This window comes from Sus scrofa, chromosome 10 (genome assembly GCF_000003025.6).
Source record: "Sus scrofa isolate TJ Tabasco breed Duroc chromosome 10, Sscrofa11.1, whole genome shotgun sequence".
Lineage (NCBI taxonomy): Eukaryota > Metazoa > Chordata > Mammalia > Artiodactyla > Suidae > Sus > Sus scrofa.
The window spans coordinates 13206048-13229777 of NC_010452.4; the positions used below are offsets into that span (position 1 = coordinate 13206048).

Genomic DNA, 23730 nt, shown 5'->3' on the forward strand with positions numbered 1-23730 from the left:
CTCCCTGAACTGATTAAGAGGTGCAAACTACTAGGTATAAAACAGTAAGTTTAAAAAATGTAATATACAGCACAGGGAACATAGCCAATATTTTATAATAACTTTGTATGTAGTATATTACATAAAATTATCAAGTTAAAATGTTCTATACCTGAAATTAACAAAGTTAACAATACTTCAATTTTAAAAATTCATTTCCTTCAACAATTGCTTCTCTCGCATGGTTGTATGCTCTTCCTCTGAGTGGTTGTTTATAATTTTTTAATTTTTATTTTTAATTTAAATTGCATTTTAACACTCATTTTTATATTTCCTTATAATCTGCCTAGTTCTAGAAATGATTTTAAAGGGTTTATAAGGATATACAAAATACTGCATGACAGTATAAATGGAAAGTAGAATGAGAGAAGTAAGGCAAACAAAAGTGAAAACTGGTGCCTAATAATTATGTTACATGGTAAAGGTGTTAGCTAACAATACTATGGCAGTGACATTGCAGTATATAAATGTATCAAATCAACACATTGTACACCCACCTTGAACTTACATGATGTCAATTATATCTCAAAAATAAATTAAAAATACATATTTTAAATATGGGCTCTAAGAGTGCTAAGAAAAAAAGACCTTTGGTAATTCTAAGACGATATTGTGCCTGCCTCCATGTATGATTCAAAATCAAAAAGAAAAAGTATTAAAAATGTGTAGGGATGATTTTTCCATGATGATTCTTTGATGTTTTATTAAAATATCAAATGGAAAATTCTTTCCAAAAACATTATTTGGTATTTCTCCTTTGAATTAAGTCAGCACTGATGGGAACATCAAAGAGTGTCAAGAAGGCATACCAGGGTCCCGCCCATGATAGCAACATAGGAGGCTCCTGAACTCACCTGTTCCCACAGATACACCAAATCTACAGCTACACACAGAAAAATTCCTTCCGGAAAAAACCAAGAAACTAACTGAGCAACTTCTAACACTGGTAAAATGAGATAAAAACCACATCAATACAAGTAGGAAAGGCTGGGACACACTCTCAGTGTACACTTGCTCCCCAGCACAGTGATACATAGTCATGAGGAAACACAGCTCCCAGCTTCTACCTGAAGCGCAGTAGGTTTGGATCCAACATTCAGCACCCCAGCTTTTAAGACATTCACCTGAAGGATAGGCCCTCAAAACAACTAACTCTGAAAGTCAACTGGGCTTGCATCCACAAGACTCACCAGACTATAGCAGACAAAGAAAGAGATCTGAAGGAGTTGGCAAGGACCAGCAATGGCTGTTCCACCAAGCTCACTGCTGAGGGAGTGAAAAGAAATGTCCATCTTCCAGTCTTTCCCTGAAAGAAGCCTATTTGCGTTATCTTAAAAGCTACACTCTGAGGGTGAAGATTCTAATTTAATGCACATCTAAAGGCTGATGGCAGTCCTCCCCAGAGACTGCGAAGGCCACCAGGAGGCACTGTCTCCATGCTGTTCCTCTGTCCATTGAGCAACATACTATAGGGGGGAAAAAAAGCAGTTCCTAACTGCTTATCCTCCTAGTGCTCAGCAAAGATGCAACAGACACAAAAATACATCTCAGTCTTTCCCTAAAAGAGGCCTATTAAAAGCTGCTTCCTGAGGATCTAGCTTTCAGTCAGCCTACATCTAGGTGCTGACTAAAATGCTCCCCTTTAGGAGAGCCATGTCTTGGCACACCCCCAACTCCTGGGAGACACTGAGAACAAAGATAGTCGACATGTTTTGAGAGATGACCAAGAGCTAGGACTGGCCAAATGCTACCTTTTTTTCCCTACACAAGAACACTCAGTCAAGACAGAGAAAGGTGGTGACTTTACCTAAGGAGCAGAAACCAACACAGGGAGTGAAGGTAAATGAAAAAACAGAGGAATATGTTCCAAACAAAAGAACAAGATAAAACAAAAGAAATGTACCTTAAAGAAACAGATTATAAGCAATGTACCCGATAAATATTTCCAAATAATGGACATAAAAATGCTCACTGAGGTCAGAACAATGCATGAACAAAATGAACATTTCAACAAAGAAACAAAAAATATCAGGCAGAATTTATAGAGCTAAAAATACAATAACAAAACTGAAAATTCAATAGAAGGGGTCAGCCCAAATGAAGTAGAGAAATAATCAGCAAACCTGAAACAGAGCAGTAAGTTCAATCAGAGGAAGAGGAAGAAACAAGAATAGAAAAGGTGAAGATAGCTCAAGGGACTTAGAGGAAACTATCAAGTGGACAGATATTTGCATTATAGGGGTCCCAGAAGAGGAAGGGAAAGAAAGTTTATTCAAAGAAATACTGGCTGAAAACTTCACAAGCCTGGAGGGGGAAAAAAAGAGAGAGAGAGAGATCCAGATTTAAGAAGCCCAGAGAATTAAAAAAAAAAAAAAAAAAAAAAAAAAAAGATGAATATAAAGAATATACATCAAGACACATTATATTTAAACTGTCAAAAGATAAGGACAAGGAGAGAATCTTAAAAGCAGTAAGGTAAAAAATATGAGGGAATGCCCATAAGACTATAAGCAGATTTTTCAGCAGCAACTTTGTGGACCACTAGGGAGCGGCATGATATATACAAAGTGCTGAAAGAATAAACTGACAGCCATGCTATTCTCTGTGGCAAAGTTATCCTTCAGAATTGAAGGAAAGATAGAGTTTTCTTTCCAAGCAAAAATTAAAGGAGTGTGTTACCACTAGAATAGCTTGTAAGAAATGTTAAAGGACTGTCTTCAAGCTAAGATGAAAGGATGCTAATTAGTAACAAAACATGAGTAAAAATCTCACTGATAAATATATAACCAAATGTGGAATTCTCTAATGTTGCATGTAGTACGTAAATCACTTATAAAAATAGTATGAAGGTTAAAAGACAAAAGTGCTAAACATAAAAAAATATATTAACTTAATAGATACACAAAATAAAAAGATGTAAATTGTATCATCAGATACACATGTGGAAGGGAGGGTAAAAATATAAACTTTAGTGTGCATTTGAATTTAAGTTGTTAGCTTAAAATAGACTGTTTTAAATATAAGATGTTTTATATAAACCACTTATATATATATTATATAAACCATTTATATATATATATATATATATATATAAAACTTATAATAGATACCAAAAAAAGACGAGAAAGGATTTAAAAAAAAATATTAAACCACAAAGGAAGAGACAGCAAAGAGAAAAGAACAATGAAGTACAAAATAGACCCAAAAAATGAACAAAATGACAATAGTTAGCCCATACCTATCAATAATTACTTTAAATAAATGAACTAAATAAATTCTCTAACCTAAAGACACAGAGGTAGCTTAGTAAATGAAAAAATGAGACCCAACTATATGCTGCCTATATGTGACTCATTTCAACTTTAAGGGACATAGTGAAAACAAAAGAATAGAAAAACTATGTTCCATACAAACTGAAACCAAAAGAAAGCTGGAGTACTTATGTCAGACAAAACACACTTTAAGACAAAGACTCTCATAAGAGGAAAAGAAGATTACTATATAATTATAAAGGGGTCAATACAACAAGGGAATATAATGCTTGTAAATATGCATCCAACATATGAATATCTAAATATATAATGTAAAAACATACCTGAAGGCAGAAATAGACATCAATACAAAAATTGTAGTAAATGTCAATACCTCACCTTCAACAATATGTAGATCATCTAGACAGAAAATTACTAACGAAACAGTGGACTTAAACTGCATATTAGACAAGGTAGATTTAGCATACATTTACAGAACATTCCACCCCACAGCAACAGAATATATACAATCTTCTCAAGTGCATGTGAAACATCCTTTGGGATAGATATATGTTAAGTCACAAAACAAGTCTTAATAAATTCAAAAAGACTAAAATTACATCAAACATCTTTTCTAACCACAGTGGTATGACACTAGAGATTAATAACACTAAGAAAACTGGAAAATTTACAGATATGTGGAGATTAAACGGTAGGTCAAAGAATTCAAAATTTAAAAATACCTTAAGACAATGAAAATGAAAATATAACATAGCAAAATTTGTGGTATGCAGCAAAAGCAATTCTAAGAGGGAAGGTCATACCAATAAATGCCTACCTCAGGGAACAAAAAAATTTCTTATTTCAAATAAACAACCTAACTTTATACTTTGAGGAAGTAGAAAATGAAGAACAAAGCCCACAGTTAGTAGTAGGAAGGAAATAACAAAAATCAGGGCAGAGCTAAATGAAATAGAGACTAAAAAGACAATAGAGAAGATTAATAAAAATAAGAGCTGAAAATATTATTAATGAAAATAATATCTTTGAAAAGATAAAATTGACAAATTTTTGCCTAGTAAACCAGAAAAAAAAAAAAGAACTCAAAATCAGAAATGAAAAAGAAGACACCACAAATTTTATCACAGAAATACAAAGGCTCATAAGAGACTACTCTGAGCAATTTTATGTCAGCAAATTGGCAACCTAAAAAGGAAATGGATGAATTCCTGGAAATAAAGAAGCTACCACACTATTTGCAGTTGACATGATATTATACATAAAAATCTCTAAAGATTCTACCAAAACACCATTAGTACTATAAAAGATAGCAGGATGCAAAATCAATATACATTTCTACACCTTTACATTGAACTCTCACAAATAGAAATTAAGAAAAAAAACCCATTTACAATTGCTTCAAAAAGAATAAAATACTGGGAGTTCCCATTGTGGTTCAGCAGGTTAAGAACTTGACATAGAGTCCATGAGGATGTGGGTTCAATCCTCACCTCTCTTGGTGACTTAAGGATCCAGCATTGCTGCAAGTTGCAGTGTAGGTCACAGATGTGGTTCAGATCCAGCATTGCTTTGGCTGTGGCATAGGCCAGCAGCTATAGCTCCAATTCGACCCCTAGCCTGGGGTCTTCCATATGATGCAGGTGTGGCCATAAAGTAAAGGGGAAAAAAAAAGAATAAAATACTTTGGAATAAATTTAAGCTGGGAAGTAAAATATTTGTATACTGAAGACTAAGAAATTTAAAACACAAGTGGAAAGATATTCTGTATTCAAGGGCTGAAATAATTAATACTGTTAAAATGTCCTTACCACCCAAACTGATCTATAGATTCAGTGTAATTCCTATCAAAATTCCAATGGTGTTTTTCACAGAAATAGACAAGCAATCATAGTATGTAAATGGAACACAAAAGGCCCTGGATAGCCAAAACAGTCTTGAGAAAAAAGAACAAAGCTGGAGGGAGTTCCTGGTGGCCTAACAGTTGGGGATTGGTATTGTTACTGCTGTGGCTCAGGTTTGACCCTGGCCCAAGAGCTTCCACATGCCATGAGCACAGCCAAAAAAAGAAAGGAAGGGAAAAAAAAAAAAGTTGGAGCATGTTTTCTGATTTCAAACTATATTACAAAGCTGTAGTGATCCAAACACTATGAAACTGGAAACAAAAGAGAAACGCAGATAAATGGAATGTAATAGAGAGCCTAGAAATAAGCCCACCACATACATGGACAATTAATCTGTAATAAAAGAGCCAAGAATGTACAATGAGGCAAGAATAGTCTCTTCAGTAAATCATGTTGGGAAAACTGGATAGCCTTATGCAAAGAATGCTGGTGGAACTCAAAATGGATTAAAGACTCGAATGTAAGATTTGAAACCATAAAACTCTTCGAAAAACGTAGTAAGCTACTTGACATTGGTCTTGGCAATAATTTTCACATTTCACACCAAAAGTAATGGGGAACAAAACAAAAATAACAAGTGGGCCTAGATCACACTAAAAATCTGCAGAGCAAAGAAAACCATCAATGCAATAAAAAGGCAACCTACTGAATGGGAGAAAATATCTGCAAACTGCAAATATAATAGTAGGTTAATATCTGAAGTAGATAAAGAACTCATACAACTCAATAGCAAAACGAAGAAAATCAGTGTGACTTAAAAATGGGCAGAGAACCTGCATAGACATTTTTCCAAAGAAGACATGCAAATGGCTACTAGGTACATGAAAAGTTATCAGCATCACTAATTATCAGGGAAATGTAAATGAAAACCACAATAAGGTTCAGTCTCACACCTGTTAGAATTATGAGCATCAAAGAAATAAAAGATAACAAGTGTTGGTTCAGATATAGAGAAATGGGAACCCTTGTGCACTTCTAGTGGGAATGTAAATTGTTCAGCACTATGGAAAATGTATGGAGGTTCCTGGTTAAATAAAAAATGACCTACTATACAACAGAGCAACTCCACTTCTGAGCATCTATCCTAAGGAAACAAATCACCCTCTCAAAAAGCTGTCACAGCATTATTTACAATAGCTAAGACATCTGTCCAACTGATGAATAGATAAAGAAAATGTAGTTCATATATAGAGTGGCTATTATTCAGCCATAAAAAAGGAAATCCTGCATTTCTACAGCATGGCTGGACTTTGATGGCATTATGCTAAATAAGTCAGAGAAACACAAATGCTGTATTACCTCAGTTATATATAAGTCTAAGAAAAACAAGAACTCATAGAAACAGAGAACAGATTGGGGGTTGCCAGAGGTGGGTGCTGGGTGGTGCAGGTGACTGGTGAAGGTGGTCCAAGGTGCAAACTTCCAGTTAATTAGATAAATAATTTCTGCGGATAGAATGTATAACATGATGACTCTGTTGTATATTTCAACAATGCCAAGAGAGTAGACCTTAAAAGATCTCATCACAAGAAAAAAAAATAACTATGTGAGATAATGGATAGTAACTAAACTTACTTTGTAGTCATTTTGCAATATATACATATATCAAATCATTATGTCAAACATCTTAAAAATATACAATGTTATATGTTAATGTATCAATAAAACTAGGAAGCTACAAATGGGTCACAAATTTAACTCATAGCCTTGTGGATGAGAAAGTTTATGATTAGCTTTACAATTCACAGTGTTAACATAAATACAATCAATTTCACCCAAGTACAATTTTTTTGATACTTAGAATAGCATTTCTCTCAAGTATCCTCCTAGAAAGGATCATGGTTATAATGAGTAATGTCTTAAGCCACATTCTCATGGAAACCATAAAGACCATAAGGGTGATTTTTAAGAATAAATCCTCCATTTATGCTGACCATCATATCAAAGAAGCATAATGCAGCAAGGCCATGTTCCTCATAGGGAAGAATGCTTATGTTTTTGATCTTTCAAGTTCCAATATTTCACGTGTAATATAGCAATTGATGAATTACCCTTCATTCTTTTCATTTGATTTTAATGTTTTGAGTTCAGAGTTTTTTAATCAGTAGTCCAGTTTTAGTCTTAATAGGTTTCTACATGTGAAAAAAATTAAAAATACTTTTGCCCAAATAATAGAAGCATTTAAAATATTCTTTTCAGACATCTGCAATATAAATGGAATGAAAAACAAAAGTTGTGCTATGTCTCTCAAGGAGATGCCAGCTTTACTTATGGCTACGAGTACTTGGGCTGTACCCCAAGACTGGTTATTACACCTCTCACTGACAGATGCTGGCTCACTCTCACTGGAGCACTACAGTTGAATCTAGGAGGCTGCCCTGCTGGTCCAGCTGGTACAGGAAAAACTGAGAGTGTCAAAGATCTAGCAAAAGTAAGTGGTTTCTTTCCTTTCTTTTTTTCTTCTTCTTTTTTGCTCTTTTAGGGCCACATGTGTGGCATGTGGAAGTTCCCGGACTAGGACTCGAATCTGAGATGCAGCTGCTGGGCTCCACCACAGCCACAGCAACACAGGATCTGGCCCGTGTCTGCGACCTCCGCCACAGCTCACAGCAGTGCCGGATCCTTACCCCACTGAGTGAGGCCAGGGTTGCACCTGTGTCCTCATGGATACTAGGCGAGTTCGTTTCCACTGAGCCATGACGGGGACTCCCCAAAATAAGTGGTTTCTATATCTAGAATGAAAACATCTTCCTTCTTTTATTTTTAAGTTGACACCACTCCTGTTGTTAAGATGTTTAAAACAACGCATTCATTAATTTATACAAATCATCAATTACTTTTGAATGCTTATTGTGTGCTGGGACTTGGAATCTCTGTAAGTCAGCATACACTTTGTGTTTACTCCGAATATCACTATAGTAACAACTGGCATGTGAATGGTAGTTTTGTCCCCTTGCCCTTTCCTACAGGCGTGATTCATTTATTTCGAGCCCTATACGCAGACTTTTGCCTAGTCTTTGTGACTAATAGCAGTGTGTGTGTGTATGTATATGTGTGTGAGAGAGAAGCAACCAATTAAAGCAAAGTGTACAGCTTTTAGCATCACTGAAGTGTTTTTTCTTAGTTTACTTGTTGATGTATTTAAAAATATGACCTTAACATCCCCAGTATTAATCAACTAAACTATAAAAGTATATGTGCATTTATACTGTATTGAGTTCTGTGATTTTCTAAATTTGGTATGTGATTCACCTTTATATTGCAAAAGTTTCTTAAAAGAATAAAGACTTTTTTTACTCTGGAAGTTTTAACATTAGCATTTTGTGTTATAATTCAAGAAATATATTAAAATATTTTTGTTTCCCAGTCCTTAGGCAAACATTGTGTAGTCTTCAACTGTTTTGAAGATTTGGATTATAAGGTAATGTTTATTTATTTATACTCAGAAAAAATATTGTATGCATAAAAGAAACAATTCATTGTTAAAACAATAAAAATACTTATCTTAGACATTAAGTATTAATAGAACTATAAATGCTATTCTTTTAAACTAACTTAGAATGTTCTTAGAGAAACTTAGAATGTAATTGAAACATAAAATATTACATAGTTTGCTTTCATTCTACTGAACTAGTTTTTAAAATTTTTTAATAGGTGAAGTGAGTATTTAAAAATTTTTATTACAGTTAATTTACAATGTTCTGCCAATTTCTGCTGTAATGCAAAGTGACCCAGTTTTATATATATGTACATATATATATACACACACATATATATATATACACCCCTTTTCTCATATTATCTTCCGTCATGTGAACTACTTTTTATTTATTTATTTATTTTTTTTTTTTGTCTTTTTGCCTTTTCTAGGGCCACTCCCACAGCATATGGAGGTTCCCAGGCTAGGGGTCTAATCGGAGCTTTAGCCACCGGCCTACGCCAGAACCACAGCAACACGGGATCTGAGCCGCGTCTGCGACCTACACCACAGCTCACAGCAACGCTGGATCCTTAACCCACTGAGCAAGGCCAGGGATCGAACCCACAACCTCGTGGTTCCTAGTGGATTCGTTAACCACTGTGCCACAACGGGAACTCCGTGAACTACTTTTTAAGACAGAGATTTTCAACAATGGAATCTTTCCAAACAAATTGATATGGAACATGAATATATAAAAACTTAAGAGTAGTGCTTCACTAATATAAATTTATGAATTCTAAACCTATAACATTTCTTCATTGAAAAGGTAATAAGAACAATGAGGCTATTATGATTTACGTAAAAATTTAAGTCAGTTTGTATAGATGATTACAATTTTAATGTCAGCCTTGTTTGGGTTACACATTATCTAAGACAAATCTCATAACATTCTAATATATTTATTCAAATTTCATGTACCACTGTGCCTGTCACAGACTTACTTAGTTTCAAAACATTTTATTTTGCAAGTTTAGCCCAAAACTCATAACATTTTATTGATGTTATTTTATTTGTAGTTCAAAGCACATCAATTGCCTCTAGGATCCTGCATTTCCAATGTGTAGTCACCTGTCACCTTAAAAAGATCAGTAAACATATAGGCTGGTTGAATTATAATTCTTAAAACACTTACAGTTCTTAAAAACACCAGATAGCCTCTATATACTCCCTGTAAATTACCTTCCTGTAGGGCCCAGCAAGAGGGGGCTATGGGAAGGTGAATGGGCCTTTTACCTGCTAAGCAGAGTTTAAGGAGGAACCAAAACATTTAGTAATCAAGGTAAACTTTTTTTTTTTTTTTGGTCTTTTGTCTTTTTTTAGGGCCGCACCTGCGGCATATGGAGGTTCCCAGGCTAAGGGTCTAATCAGAGCTGTTACTGCTGGCCTACGCCAAAGCCACAGCATCCTGGGATCCAAGCTGCGTCTGTGACCTACACCATAACTCACAGCAACATCAGATCCTTAACCCACTGAGTGAGGCCAGGGATCAAACCGCAACCTCATGGTTCTTAGTTGGATTCATTTCTGCTGCGCCACGACAGGAACTCCAAGATAAACAGTATTTTAATGCAATGTTTGTTTTTGTGTTTTTTTAAGAATCAAAATAAATGTCAAAAAAAAACCCCAAACTCCATGATGAAATAGCAAAATTTTAAATAAAGACAAGATCTGATTCCTGCACTCAGTGGGAGGAAGCAACTTTTTATGCTTATGGGGCCAGAGGGGCTCCTGCCTGGCCCCCTTCTCTCCCGTCTCTATAGCACCTAACAAGCCCCTCTTGACCATTCTTTGATCGGTATTTAGTCCTAAGATGCTTTGTTTGGCTGTGTGTTTCAGCTGATGACATTGACAAATCAACAGCTTTCAGTCCAGATTCAGTCTCTCCCAGGATGCCAGGATCTGGCCACCTTGGGGCCGGCACCTTTGTAAATGGGAGAAGCTGAGTAGAAGCTGTGTGCTTTAGTTGGTCCCACTGCAGCCACATCCAGAATCCACTTCTCCTCTTAAATAAGCTCAGTAATCTGCATTATTACTAGGAACCCACCACTAACCCTTGAGTCTTGGCCTGACCTCGAAAGAGGAGCTTGTTCCTTCAGATGCTTTCCAGCCACCTGCAAGAAAACTCTTTCGCTGATGCTTGGCTGCGTGAGCACTGCAGCGGCGGCCAGCGTGCAATTGTGTGAACTTAGAGCGAGGCTGCTGCTACCGCAAGTTGAGGCTTTTACAGGAGACAGGCAGGGTCTAAATAAGTGCTGTTTTTCGGCCTTTCAAAAATGCTGGAGGGGAGGGCGTATGAATGCCATCTGCTTGGTTTGCGTAAAATTGGGAAGAACTTGCAGAAATTAATATCCCAGTAAAATTTTCACCTATGTAATAATTTCAGGTTTTGGTGTTTTGTTTTTTAAGATAATGGGGAAATTTTTCTTTGGACTGGTTGCGTCAGGAGCTTGGTGTTGTTTCGACGAATTCAATCGAATTGATGTTGAAGTTCTCTCTGTGATTGCCTCACAGCTCCTAGCAATTAAGGCAGCAAAAGACAGCTATTCTGTCAGGTATTTGTTGAATACATTTATACCTTTGGAATGGAAATTTGATCTATATTTGCTGTTTAATTATTATTAATTTTTTTCTACCATTAGTGGGTTTTTTTTCTTTTGTTGTTTTGTTTTCCTAAGCACACACAAAAGGAACAACATTTAACTTGAATGTTTGCTTCACTTGGCAGATAGTGTGAAAATATGTGTAGTTAACTTTCATGCCAATTTGGAGGTATGTCTTGCCCAGACTCTTGCCCAAGCTTGGAACAGCCTCTCAGCTACCAGGACAATGATGCAAATGTGTTTAAATTACTTTTCTTTTTGAATTTAAAATCTCTTAGTACCTTTTCACCTTGTGATAGTTCATTTGAAGAAACTAAAGCCTTTTTTTTTCTGTAATTCTATATATTTAAAAAAAAAAAAAACTTCTGCAAACCATGTATGTGAAGCCCCCTGTTACCTTATTACTCTGAATTAATGTACTTTCATTGCAAAATGTTGTGATAACAATATTTGTATGTTAGGATTACTAATGTTTCCTAATCCAGCAAACATTGTTTTCTCTCTTCGGATAAATTCGGAAAATTAGGTGATTCACTTGATGGGCCTAAGTGGATTTGTGGGTTGTAGATTTCAATTACAATCTAATATTTCTAAGTCAAGCTCATGGGTACTCACTTCTGGCTTTCCTCTCTACATGATGAGGTCTCGCACGTCTGTGGATATAACTGGGGTCACAGGAGCCCGCACTTGCCCAGTTCTCTACCGCCTCTCAGCTCATGCAAAGCTGTCCTCACTCACTCAGGTCCAGGGACTCCTCAGGTTCTGTCCCAGTTGCTCTCCTCTGCTGCCTGCCCACCTCCATCGACAGCAGGTGTCGGTGACATCAGACACTAGAGGATTTCTCTCCATTTTCTCCACCACTGGGGCCACCCGACAACACGACACATCCATACCAAGGGTTCTGTTTCACAGTGTTCCTCGACTCTTTTCATCAGGGACCAGGAGGTGGGCTGTGTTCCGTGATAAAGTGGGAACCATCTGCTGTGGGCATTCTCTGTTCCACTGTGCCCTCCTGGCAAAGCTTTACGCCTCCTTGGGTTCTTTTCTCTGGGAAAGTCAGCTCCTTCAGGTGGGCACCCTCCTTCAGGCCCCACCAAGCTCTTCCGACATCTTCAGACGTGATCAAATAAATCTGAATCCGAGCAGGGCTCACAACGGGGCGTAAAGAGCCTCTTCTTTTCCCTCTTAGCCTTGGTCTTACCCAGCATGCTCTGTTTGGATTTCATTGTAACACAGCCTTAGGAAGCTTCCCAAACTCCCTTTTCCTCTTTTTTTTTTTAAAATGATTTTTGTTTTTTCTGTTATAGCTGGTTTATAGTGTTCTGTCAATTTCTACTGTACAGCAAAGTGACCCAGTGACACACACATATATACATTCTTTTTCTCACATTATCCTCCATCATGTTCCATCACAAGTGACTCGATATAGTTCCCGTGCTATACTGCAGGATCTCATTGCTTATCTGTTCCAAATGCAATCGTTTGCATCTACTAACCCCAAACTCCAACATGCCCCCTCCACTCCCTCCCATTCCCCCTTGGCAACTACAAGCATTTTAGTTTTAACATACTTTGGCCTTGAGAAAGCAGGTTTCTTAATGATGAATACTGTAATGTCTTATAGGTTTGTACTGGAAGGAAAAGAAATCCGTATCAATATGTCCTGTGCAGTATTTGTCACCATGAATCCCGGGTAAATATCATTTATATCTGTGGTAGAAGTGGACACAAGCAAAAATCCTTTTCTTAAATCTCATGCATAGATGGAGTTGGCTGACACCGTATATCTCATATTTGCCCTCGCCATGCCTCTGAACCCCTCCACTACCACACCATTTATAAGCAGCTACAACTCTGCTTAGTCCATATGGATGCTCCCACATTGAGCTTTTGCCCAAGGGAACTTTCCACTTCATGAATAAATAGCCAGAGAGAAAGGAAAGCATCAGTGGTTTATTACGGAGAGGACAGTCTGGTGGCTTCAGGGATTGGAGGCTGAGCAGCTCAATAGCTAGCTGTTGATGCAGTGCTGTGATGGTCCAGGGAATCAGGGACCTGATGTGAGATAAGTTGTGGGAGGAAGCGCAAGAAGCAAAGAGCGTAAACTAGGAAGCTCTATGAGATGAAACGAATGACAACAACCATCTTCAAAAGTCGTTTTCAGATAAAAGTCACATGGAAAGGCAGGAGAACTACCATTTTTTGGGGGGAGGATATTATGTGGTTCTCATTCGAAAAACCGGAAAATGGTGTTTTTTGATTCTTTGTGTTTCTTATCCTCTTAAGATACAAAGGTCGACTAGAACTCCCAGATAACTTAAAATCTCTTTTTCGCCCGGTGGCAATGATGGCTCCGCATTATCAGATGATTGCTGAAGTGATGCTCTTTTCTGTTGGGTTCAAATCTGCAAAATTACTTTCCGGAAAGCTGGTTAACATTTACGAACTAGCTAGCAAACAACTCTCACAACAGGTAACAAACTGCTGTACTCAAATAGTACTGTACTCTACTCAAAAAAGATGATTATATGAAGCTTCTCAGGTTTGGGACCAGGAATGACCTGGGGAAATAATGGAACTAAAATCCAAAAGCAGATTAAGTCCGTGCACCAACTTTATGTAAGGCGATATTTAAATTGGTCAAAGTTCCAAGCCGTTTTGAGATCTGATCTGGAGAGAGCCATCGATTATCTATTTTAAATTATAGGCTACTTTGGCCATACATTGAAGACATCTAGAGCAGTGGCTCTCAAATTTTATTGTGCATCAAAATGATTTGGAGGACTTATTAAAACACAAATTGCTGGACAAACTTTCCAATTGTCGGAAGTGGGGCTTGAGAATTTGCATTTCTAACAAGTTCTCAGATATTCCTGATGTGCTGATCAAGTGCCCCAGTTTGAAAATTATTGTTCTAGGACATGCCAGCTCAGTGAGTATTTGAGATAACCCCAAATGGTTTGAACAGCTAATAACCACATTATCTCCAAAGTGTTCCTGTTTAGGATATTATTTAAATTCAGCTCTCCATTTCAGACAGAATTTAATTCAGACACTAAGAGTTTTTAACTCCTTTAATACTTGTTAATCTTTCTTTTAAGAAGGAAACTTTTAGGAGCACCAACTGGGGAGAGATGTACAAGCTTCTTTAAAAACAGAATTAATGGTTTCATAAATATATATCATTTGTCTTCATAGCATCAATGACTAGTGATTTAACTATATATACATTTATTTCCAAATTGTTCACTTTCCTTTCAGCACCTTAATAACTTACATATTTTAATATTTGAAAGGATCATTATGATTTTAGCCTGAGGTCTCTGAAGACAATTTTGGTAATGGCTGCAAAGAAGAAACGGGAGTTTAAAAGGTCAGTTGAATTCTGATTTGAGTATTAGATCAAAGTTATACAACACTGGGGAAATAATTGTGAAATTTGAAGTAATGATGACGAGATAAAATAGGAAGTTCCCAGAGTATCACAGTAAAATGTGGAAGAGGTTATTAAGAATATGAAAGAAGAAGGAAAGAATGCACAAAATCCCAGAGTACCTTTCCCCAAAAGATCTTTACAAATTTTGCCTTACTTTACATAAGAAAGACCCCATGTGAAAGAGCAATAACAATGAGAAATGTAAAAGCTGTATTAATATGAGAACGTGTAGAACCCATATGAAGAAAACATTAAAACATGGCTGAATGACACAAACAAAAGGATAAGTGTTATGATACTTAATATCACAACATCTTAAAGGACTTAGTATTATAAAGATTTAAATACTCTGTTATGAATGAAAGATGTATCTCAGTGGTAATAGTGAAAGGTATTGTTTGTTTTAAGGTAAGCTAATTCTAACGTTCAGATGGAAAAATAAACGATTGAGACTAAGTAGAAAAATACTGAGAAGCAGGAGCAATGAAGGAGAAATATATCCTTAAGTACTAACACATAAGGCTTTAATTATAACATCGTGATACTGGCTTATGAGTATAAAGGCAACTGGTTAGAATAGAATAGGAAGTCCAGAAATAGGACTACGTCATAAATCGGAAGCCAGAGTAGACTTCTTAATGAATGTAGGTGGGAAAACTAAATAGCATTCTGGGTAAAGATCAAGTCTGAACCACAGTTGCATTATTTACCAGCATAAACTCTAAAAGGATAAAAAAAAAAGATTTTCAATATAAAAATTTAAGGCAATGTATTTGCAAAAAATACATCCTTTGTATCCTTAGGCTACAGAAGACCTTGAAAACGAAGAATTAAAATCCAGACGCCACAAGAGAAAAGACTTATAATGGTCAAAAAGTACTTTTTGTGAAGTCTGAAAAACAAATGAAAAAACTGTGAAAAAAGAGATTTGAAACTCCTGTTGTCCTTAAATAGCTCATCCTCATAATGTATAAAACTTTCCTAGAAATTTGGGGGAAAATCATAGAAAAATGGACAAAGGACATCATTAACAGACAGTTCTCAGAAAAGAAACATAAAAGTCCTTTAAATACGTGAAAATATGGCCAACCCCACCCATAATGAGAAAAATACACATTAAAATTATGTTTATGTTGCAAAGGGGCATATAAATAGAAAATTTTTTATACATGAAATATTTTTTAGTAAATATTATAGATTGTTTATGAATTGATACAGTTGCAGTAAAAAGCACAAAATGTTGCATGGAAAGGGAAAATGACAAGAGATAGGCTTTAGCTCTACTGTAATGTTTTATTCGTTAAAAATGAAAATACTGGCATATACTGCAAAATGGCCCATGTAATATTGATGGAATGTAAATAGGTGGATGTTATGAAACATTTTAAAATTTTGTAAAACAAAATAGTACCGTCAGCTCCCTGAGGTCCTCAAGGCCCCAGTCTCTCTTATAGTCCCTTAGTCACCTTCTTAGAGTCACCTCTCTATTTGAATAATTATTCCAGTGAAAGTGATACTCTTCTTTTTTCAAAGTCCCTGATTGTTCTCTGCAAATCACAGAAAAGACCCATGTGTATCGGAGCTCCTGTTGCCAGTGTCCTCAGTCTGTCTCCTGCCCCTGAGAACAGCTCTTTCCTCTCCGTCGTGAGTGACAGCCACCCTTCCTTGATTCCCCCAAAGCACCACACAAATGATGTGATTATGTGAAGCTGACTACACGATAAAGAGGAACAGGCCATTTTTTTAATTGGAGGAAAACACAGTGAACAATTAAAAAATTAATATTAGTTTTCTATCTTTGGCCCTTCCCTACACCAAAAATTTTATTGTTCTTCTTGCCTCTTTCCTCTTCCCTTCTCCCTTCCTCTCCCTCCATTCCTCCCAGTTCTTCCTAAGCCTAATTTTATCTCATGGGTATGCAAGAATACTTGTAATAAAAGAATCAATGCAAGAAATTTCTCTGGAGTTCCCTTCATGGCTCCGTGGTTAACAAACCGACTAGAATCCATGAGGACGCCAGTTTGATCCTTGGCCACGCTTCGGGTTCAGGATCTGGCATTGCTGTGGCTGTGGTGTAGGCCGGCAGCTGCAGCTCCGATTCAACCCCTAGCCTGGGAACTTCCATATGCCGCGGCTGTGGCCCTAAAAAGGAAAAAAAAAAAAAAGAAAAATTTCTCTCATCTCTTTGTGCATGGTGATTCAAGTCTCCTTTTTTTCTGCCTCCTCATTCTAGATCATATTGATGGAACCTAACTCTAACTCCCACGTGTAGTTTCAAGTTGTTTATATTTTAAAAAGTGATAAAAGGTAGTGGGTTAGTTTTGTAGGCTGCCATAACAAATCGCTACAAGCTTGAGGTAAGAAAACAGTAGAGATGAATTTTCTCCCAGCACCCAAGGCCTGAAATCTGAAATCAAGGTTGTGGGCAGACTCGTTCTCCCTCCAGAGGCTCTCAGGGAGATTCGGTTCCTTTTCCCTTCTGGCTGCTGGTGGTGGCCCTAACCCTAACCTTAGGTGAAGGTCACATCCCTCCCATCTCCACCGCCATCTTCACGTCACCTTCTCAGCCATATGCCTCTGCCTCCTCTCTTATTAGGAACTTGTGACTCCGTTTAGACCTGAATGATTCAGGATAAACTCCTTTCTGGAGTCTCCATTCATTTACATCCTTTGCCATATCAGATACACTCAGAGAGTTCCAGGGATTCGGACAGGACTATATTTGGAGAAGGCATTCTTTTCTATCTAGCACAGTCAGTTTGATCTATTTTTCCCTTAAAGGAATTTTCTAAATCTCCCCTTTTGTTTAGAAAATAAACCATTTATACAGCTGACCACAGTACTGGACCACAAAGTAAGTCTTAACTAATTCCAAAGAACTGATGTCCTAAAAACAATCAAAATGGGTCTTAAAAGGTTACAGTTAATGACCCTTTTCTTGGATTTTAGTTGATATTAGTCTAGTGCTTTCCTTTTTTATTCTTAAATTGCAACAGATAGATCCCATGGTAATCTCAGATGCCATCCTCAAAATTATTCTTTTGTAGAATTTTAGTGGTGTTATCTTTGTATCTGAAAACAAGGTATTATAAGACTATTATAGTATTTTATATAAGCTCTTCTCTCTCCTTATCTATATCTCATACCCCCAAAAATCAGAGATACTGTCATCCATATTTTTTTTTCATTTTCCTTTAATATAGAGCAAGATCTATCTTAAGAAAAAAAGGGGGGAAAGGTCAAGGTTATTTACTAGAACCCCAGCAGGGAAGTCGGGGACCCTTTCCCCCTCTAGGGTGGTTCCCTTACTTTGACTTCAGGTAGACTCTTGCCCTTTCTACTAAAACACCTTCAGAATAAAAGACTCAGGGTTGTAGTCACAGGGGAAGATATAAACAACTGATACCAATTCAATGAATAAGAACAGACTTTGAAGTCAGAGAGACCTCACTGAATCCCAGCTCACCGGCTGTATGATGCTGAGCATGTTATCCCGGGTATATACCCTTCCTACTTCTTACATTATGAAAAGATAATGAAATGGCAGAGAGTTAAGCAAAATGCCTAGTAAAAAGCACTCAATAAACGTTATCTATTAGCTCTTTGTATTATGGATCAAAGACTTAAAAGTCATTACCGTTCTGATGAAGAATTTCAAATATCAAGTAGACAAGAGTAAAGGAGGGATGCTTTTGCAGGAAAACTTCTTCCTTTCTAGCTCCAAAATCATGTCATACCACGTGTAGTTACCTTTTCCCCCTTTTAATCACATGTTGAATATATTAAAATATGTACTGAGTGTTTAATACATGAAAAATTGTCATTTGTGACAGCAAACTATGTGCTAGCTTAATGTATCAGGCAGCTTTTGTTACAATTAACACAAAAATTTAAGTTGGCTTAAACAGTAGGGGAAATTTACTGCATAGCCTGCAAACCTACTTCTCTGGCCATCCTAGAGATTTTTAATAAATCATTATTTTCATTTGATATTAGCCTGAATTCATTTATGTATTTGCAACTGAAAAACCTTACTGATAACAGTGCCCATCCCTGAACAAGTGACTGGGGAATGGCATTACCCTAAAGGAGCTAAACCAGTGAGGGTCAGTCTCTGGAGCTGGAGGCCTGATTAACCTCAACTAAACCACATAGCTGCTTTGCAGTGATGAAGAGGAGGAAAAGGTATTGGAATAGCCACCCCTAAAAAAGAATGTTAATGGTCTTTAATGTCAACAAAGCAAACTTGCTAACTTGTTCCTTCTTTTCTTCTACCATTAAAGTAACATCAGTGACACGTCTGAAACAGATGAAACTCTGATAATTATCGAAGCTATGAGAGAAGCTAGTTTGCCAAAATTTCTTCCTGAAGATGTCCCACTTTTTGAGAAGATTATTGGAGACATTTTTTATGGAGCAACAGTTCCAAAAGTAAATCAAATTGCCTTGGAGGTAAAATCATCACAAGTGATTTAAATGTGGAACATTAATTAAGATAAGAAATCAGATATGGATTCAAAGCTTTATAGTTCTTCTTGAAATACTCTATGTTTTAAGTAGGGGGATAAAAAATGCTTGTAGACATATTTTCTCCCTGGGAGAAATGAAGCGCTTTCCGTGTACCATGGCCTAATGGAAAGAAGAACAAACTGTGTACTTTTAGGCAAGGAAGGCTGTTACATAATTTGCTCCATAGTCTTTGCCTTAGTCTAGGAAGGATCTCAGTATCTTTTGTTACTGTTATATGTCCCCCTGCCACTCCCTATATATTAGAATGTTACTTTCCTAAAACATGCTTGACTACATCTACAAAGCCACTGCTGGATCAATCTTGCCTTAGTACAAGAGCCAAATTAATTATCTTGGTGCCTAATGCCTTTCACAGTCTGGCCAGACCGGGTTATCTTTCTAGTACTATGGCTTAAAGTCAAGAAACTAGGGAAAAGAGCAGTAAAACAAGTCCAGTGAAATGAAACATATGAAAATAATGAAGAAAAGGGCAGAAATCAATCAAATGAAGAATAAAAATTATAGAGAAAATAACAAAACCAAAGTTATCCCTTTGACAAGATTGATTGTATGCAGACCTCAAGCAAGAATGATCAATCATTTAAAAAAGAATAGTATTAGAGGCTCAAAAGTGATGAGAGCATTATGAACAACCTAAGTTAATAAATTTAAAACCGTAGACGTGTTGCATAAGTAATAGGGAATGGGATCACTAAGTATCAAAAAAATTGAAAGATATTCAAAGCCACTTCATCCCACCTCCTAAAAAAACTCAGACCTAAACGGTTTTATAGTGAGTTTTGATTGGAGATTATATGCTGTAATTTATAATCTTAAGTAAGTATTAATTTAAGTATTAATTTATAATACTTACCTTTTGAAATAACCTTTTTTTTTTTTTTTGGTCTTTTTGCCATTTTCTTGGGCTGCTTCTGTGGCATATGGAGGTTCCCAGGCTAGGGGTCGAATCGGAGCTGTAGCCGCTGGCCTACACCACAGCCACAGCAACGCGGGATCCGAGCCGTGTCTGCAACCTACACCACAGCTCATGGCAACACCAGATCCTTAACCCACTGAGCAAGGCCAGGGATGGAACCTGCAACCTCATGGTTCCTAGGCAGATTCATTAACCACTGAGCCACGATGGGAGCTCCCTTGAGATAACCTTTATTGAGGTTTCCTACATCACCTAATGAATGGCCTTTTTTTTTTATAAGTGCTTTTTGTGTGTCCTAAAATTATAGACATTCTGTACCTATTGAATATAAAGTTATCTACATAACTATTTATATTTTTAGAGCTTTGATATCTCTATTTTTTAATTGATTTATCAGTTTCTGTAAGAGCATCTCAAAATCTTAACTACAGCTGGGGGGGTGGGGTTTGTTTTTTGCCTTTTAGGGCCACACCCACAGCATATGGAAGTTCCCAGGCCAGGGGTTGAATCTGAGCTGGAGCTGCAGCAATGCTGGATCCTTAACCATTGTGCCAGGCCAGGAATCAAACCAGAACCTCCACAGAGACAAGCCAGATTGTTAACTCACTCCACCACAATCTTATAAATTTTGCTTGCTATTTAGAATATTCTTAACATTGAAACAATAAAATAACCATTACAAAATTAACCATTACAAATTGATTAGATGTACACAAAGATGTAAAAAAAGAATAAAAATACTTATCATTGTTCCCCTTTAAAAAAAAAAAAAAAGGGGAGTTCCCGTCGTGGGCGCAGTGGTTAACGAATCCGACTAGGAACCATGAGGTTGCGGGTTCGGTCCCTGCCCTTGCTCAGTGGGTTAAGGATCCGGCATTGCCATGAGCTGTGGTGTAGGTTGCAGACGCGGCTCGGATCCCGCGTTGCTGTGGCTCTGGCGTAGGCCGGTGGCTACAGCTCCTATTCAACCCCTAGCCTGGGAACCTCCATATGCCGCGGGAGCGGCCCAAGAAATAGCAACAACAACAACAACAAAAGACAAAAAAAAAAAAGAATTCCGCAAAGATAGAGAATCTCTCACAGTTTCTTTCAATGTAGGATAATTAGACAGTTGTACTATGGTAACAGCTACTTTTCAAATGCATCCTGAAGCATGAGTTCTTAAAATGGGGGAGGATTTGTGAATTTGCTACCTGGAGTCTATAAATTTTGTGTGTATTATATTTTGGTGGGGAAAGTAATTGCTTTCCTTATTCTCAGGTTGGTGAACTAAAAAATTAAAAACTACTGTCTTAAAGTGCTGTATTTGGTACCTAGTTAAGAGAGAGTTTGGAGGATTACATATTAAGGGTTTAATTTGAAATGTAATTTAAATTAATGTATTTATTTTCTTTAAGAAAGTAATATCTGTTGCAACACAGCAACTGGGCTTTCAACAATGGCCAACTCAGAAAGAGAGAATCATACAGTTTCATAATCAGCTTCGGGTAAGTGTAGAAATAGTACATGAGCAATTCTTTGCTCCTGGATTTTAATAGGTATGATCAAGGAGAAAAGTACAATGATAATAAAAGTGATCTATTATAATATTCTTTAAAGTGGTTTGTTAATTGTTTACCTAGACTTTATTATTTGAGCCTTACTTTAACACTCAACAATTAATCTTTTCACCTTCATTCCCTTCAGACATAATTGTAAAAATTCTTACAACTATGTAAAATGCATTCTCTTGCTATAGCTTATTTGAATATCCTATTCTCTGTGAGTAATCTATTTAGGAAAAGCATCAGACTATGCATTTCCATGATTACTAATAACCTTTTGTGTGTTTATTCGCCATTTGAGTTTTCTGTGAATTGCCAAATTATATTTTGCAATACCCATTTTTCAATTGGACTTTTGTCTTTTTCTTAGTAAATGTGTAGACTTTCATTACGCATTTTATGTCACATTTCCATATTCCTTATGTTCATTGCTAGTAAGTTCTCTCATTTTAGAGAGCTTTTTAGAAATATTCATGGTGTTCACTTGTATAGGAGACATTGTTAATGCAGTGTCTTTTTTATGATTTCTGTTTTTGTGTCCTATTTTTAGAAATCTATTTCATAAAGATATTGTCAGTAATTTTTTCAAAAACTTTTAGATATTTGCATTTCCCGTTTTTAAATTGCCTGGGATTTATTTTTCTTTAAGGGTCAAGTAGGGGTTTATTTTTTCCCTATACAGATAACCAACTTTTCCAAGACTTATTCACTGATGGATTATTTCTGTCATATACCAGATTTTCATATCTAATAGGGTATATTTATTCTATATTTTATTTATCTATATCTCTGTCTTTATAACAACACCACACAGTCTTAATTACCATAGATTTATAAGAGGTCTTTGTATCTGGTGACACCAATTGTTAACGGAGGAAAAATTATCCTTGACTCACTGAGGGTCCCTGACTGGGTCTGAAAATTAAATCAACAAAAGCAGATTAACAGGATAAGAAGCTACAATTTTATTCAATTTTTACATATACATAGAAGTTTTTGCAAGAGAATGAAGATCCAAAGAAATGACCAGAACAGGAAGCTTTTATACCTCTTAGGCAAAGAAACAGTAAATTTGTGAAGAATTGACAAGACAGAGGTGTTTGGGTCAGGGTGGTAGATGAAGTAAATAGGAAAATAAGGGTTAGTTGAACAAGGTTTGTTTATACAGCCTTAGCCTCCAGTTCCCTGTCTCTCTCTGGTGATAAGAATGCCTGCTTTCTTCCTGGTACAACAATTATATGATCTGTTTTAAGAAAGAAAAATGAGGTAGAGGAGGTCAGAGTGCTTTTCATACTTCTGCCGTTTTAAAGACTTTCTTCAGTTTAATATATCCAATATGGTGCCATATTTTGGGGTGCATCCTGAGCCCCATCATAATCCTCCATTTTTTTTTCAAAATTCTTGGATAATCAGCTCATTGACTCACACTAAAAATATCCTGTTTGGATTTTGATTGGCATAGAATGGAATTGATAATTATGTGAGGGCTTTTTATGATATGGTATCTTTTCCTTCATGCATATATTTTCAAGATTTTACCCAACTTATCAGGTAGCAAGTTAGCCTGCTGGAGTTTCATAGTGGCAGGAAGTGTTTGACTCTTGAATCAGCAAAGGCAGATGATTACCTACATCAATAGCAGTAGTCATTTCTCCCAACTTAATTCCTATAGGGCAGCACAGGGTCAGGTCACACCTACACACATGGTAAAGCTGTTTTACAGAAGACGAATCCCCAAGCTTAGGAATCCTCTAATCTTGTAAGGAACTACCAGTGAACATTCCCAACCTTTGCTCACAAAAGAATATCTTTTTTATTCTGTACAGCAAATTAATCCATCCTCCATCTTGGTAGGAGATACTATCTGTATCTTCCAAAACGGTTCCCTCTACAAACATCCTTGAAAAGATGGTCCTAACAAAGCTTTCCATGCCCCGCAGAGAGACATGTAGAGACGTCAGAGAGCTATAAGGAATTGTCTGCTCTCAACACCCATCTCTCATTTATACAC

The 23730-nt window shown here is 36.6% G+C and overlaps 1 protein-coding gene across 1 annotated transcript in view; it reads left to right on the forward strand.

Annotated features, from left to right (window-relative positions):
• Positions 1-23730, forward strand: part of DNAH14 (dynein axonemal heavy chain 14) — a 341496-nt gene that overhangs the window by 158046 nt on the left and 159720 nt on the right. Inside the window, exons 28-35 of the mRNA XM_021064261.1 lie at positions 7412-7643; positions 8580-8633; positions 11100-11245; positions 12918-12986; positions 13580-13766; positions 14590-14666; positions 19013-19181; positions 21573-21662. Of these exons, the coding sequence (XP_020919920.1) occupies positions 7412-7643; positions 8580-8633; positions 11100-11245; positions 12918-12986; positions 13580-13766; positions 14590-14666; positions 19013-19181; positions 21573-21662 (1024 nt within the window). The remainder of the gene's footprint in view (positions 1-7411; positions 7644-8579; positions 8634-11099; positions 11246-12917; positions 12987-13579; positions 13767-14589; positions 14667-19012; positions 19182-21572; positions 21663-23730) is intronic.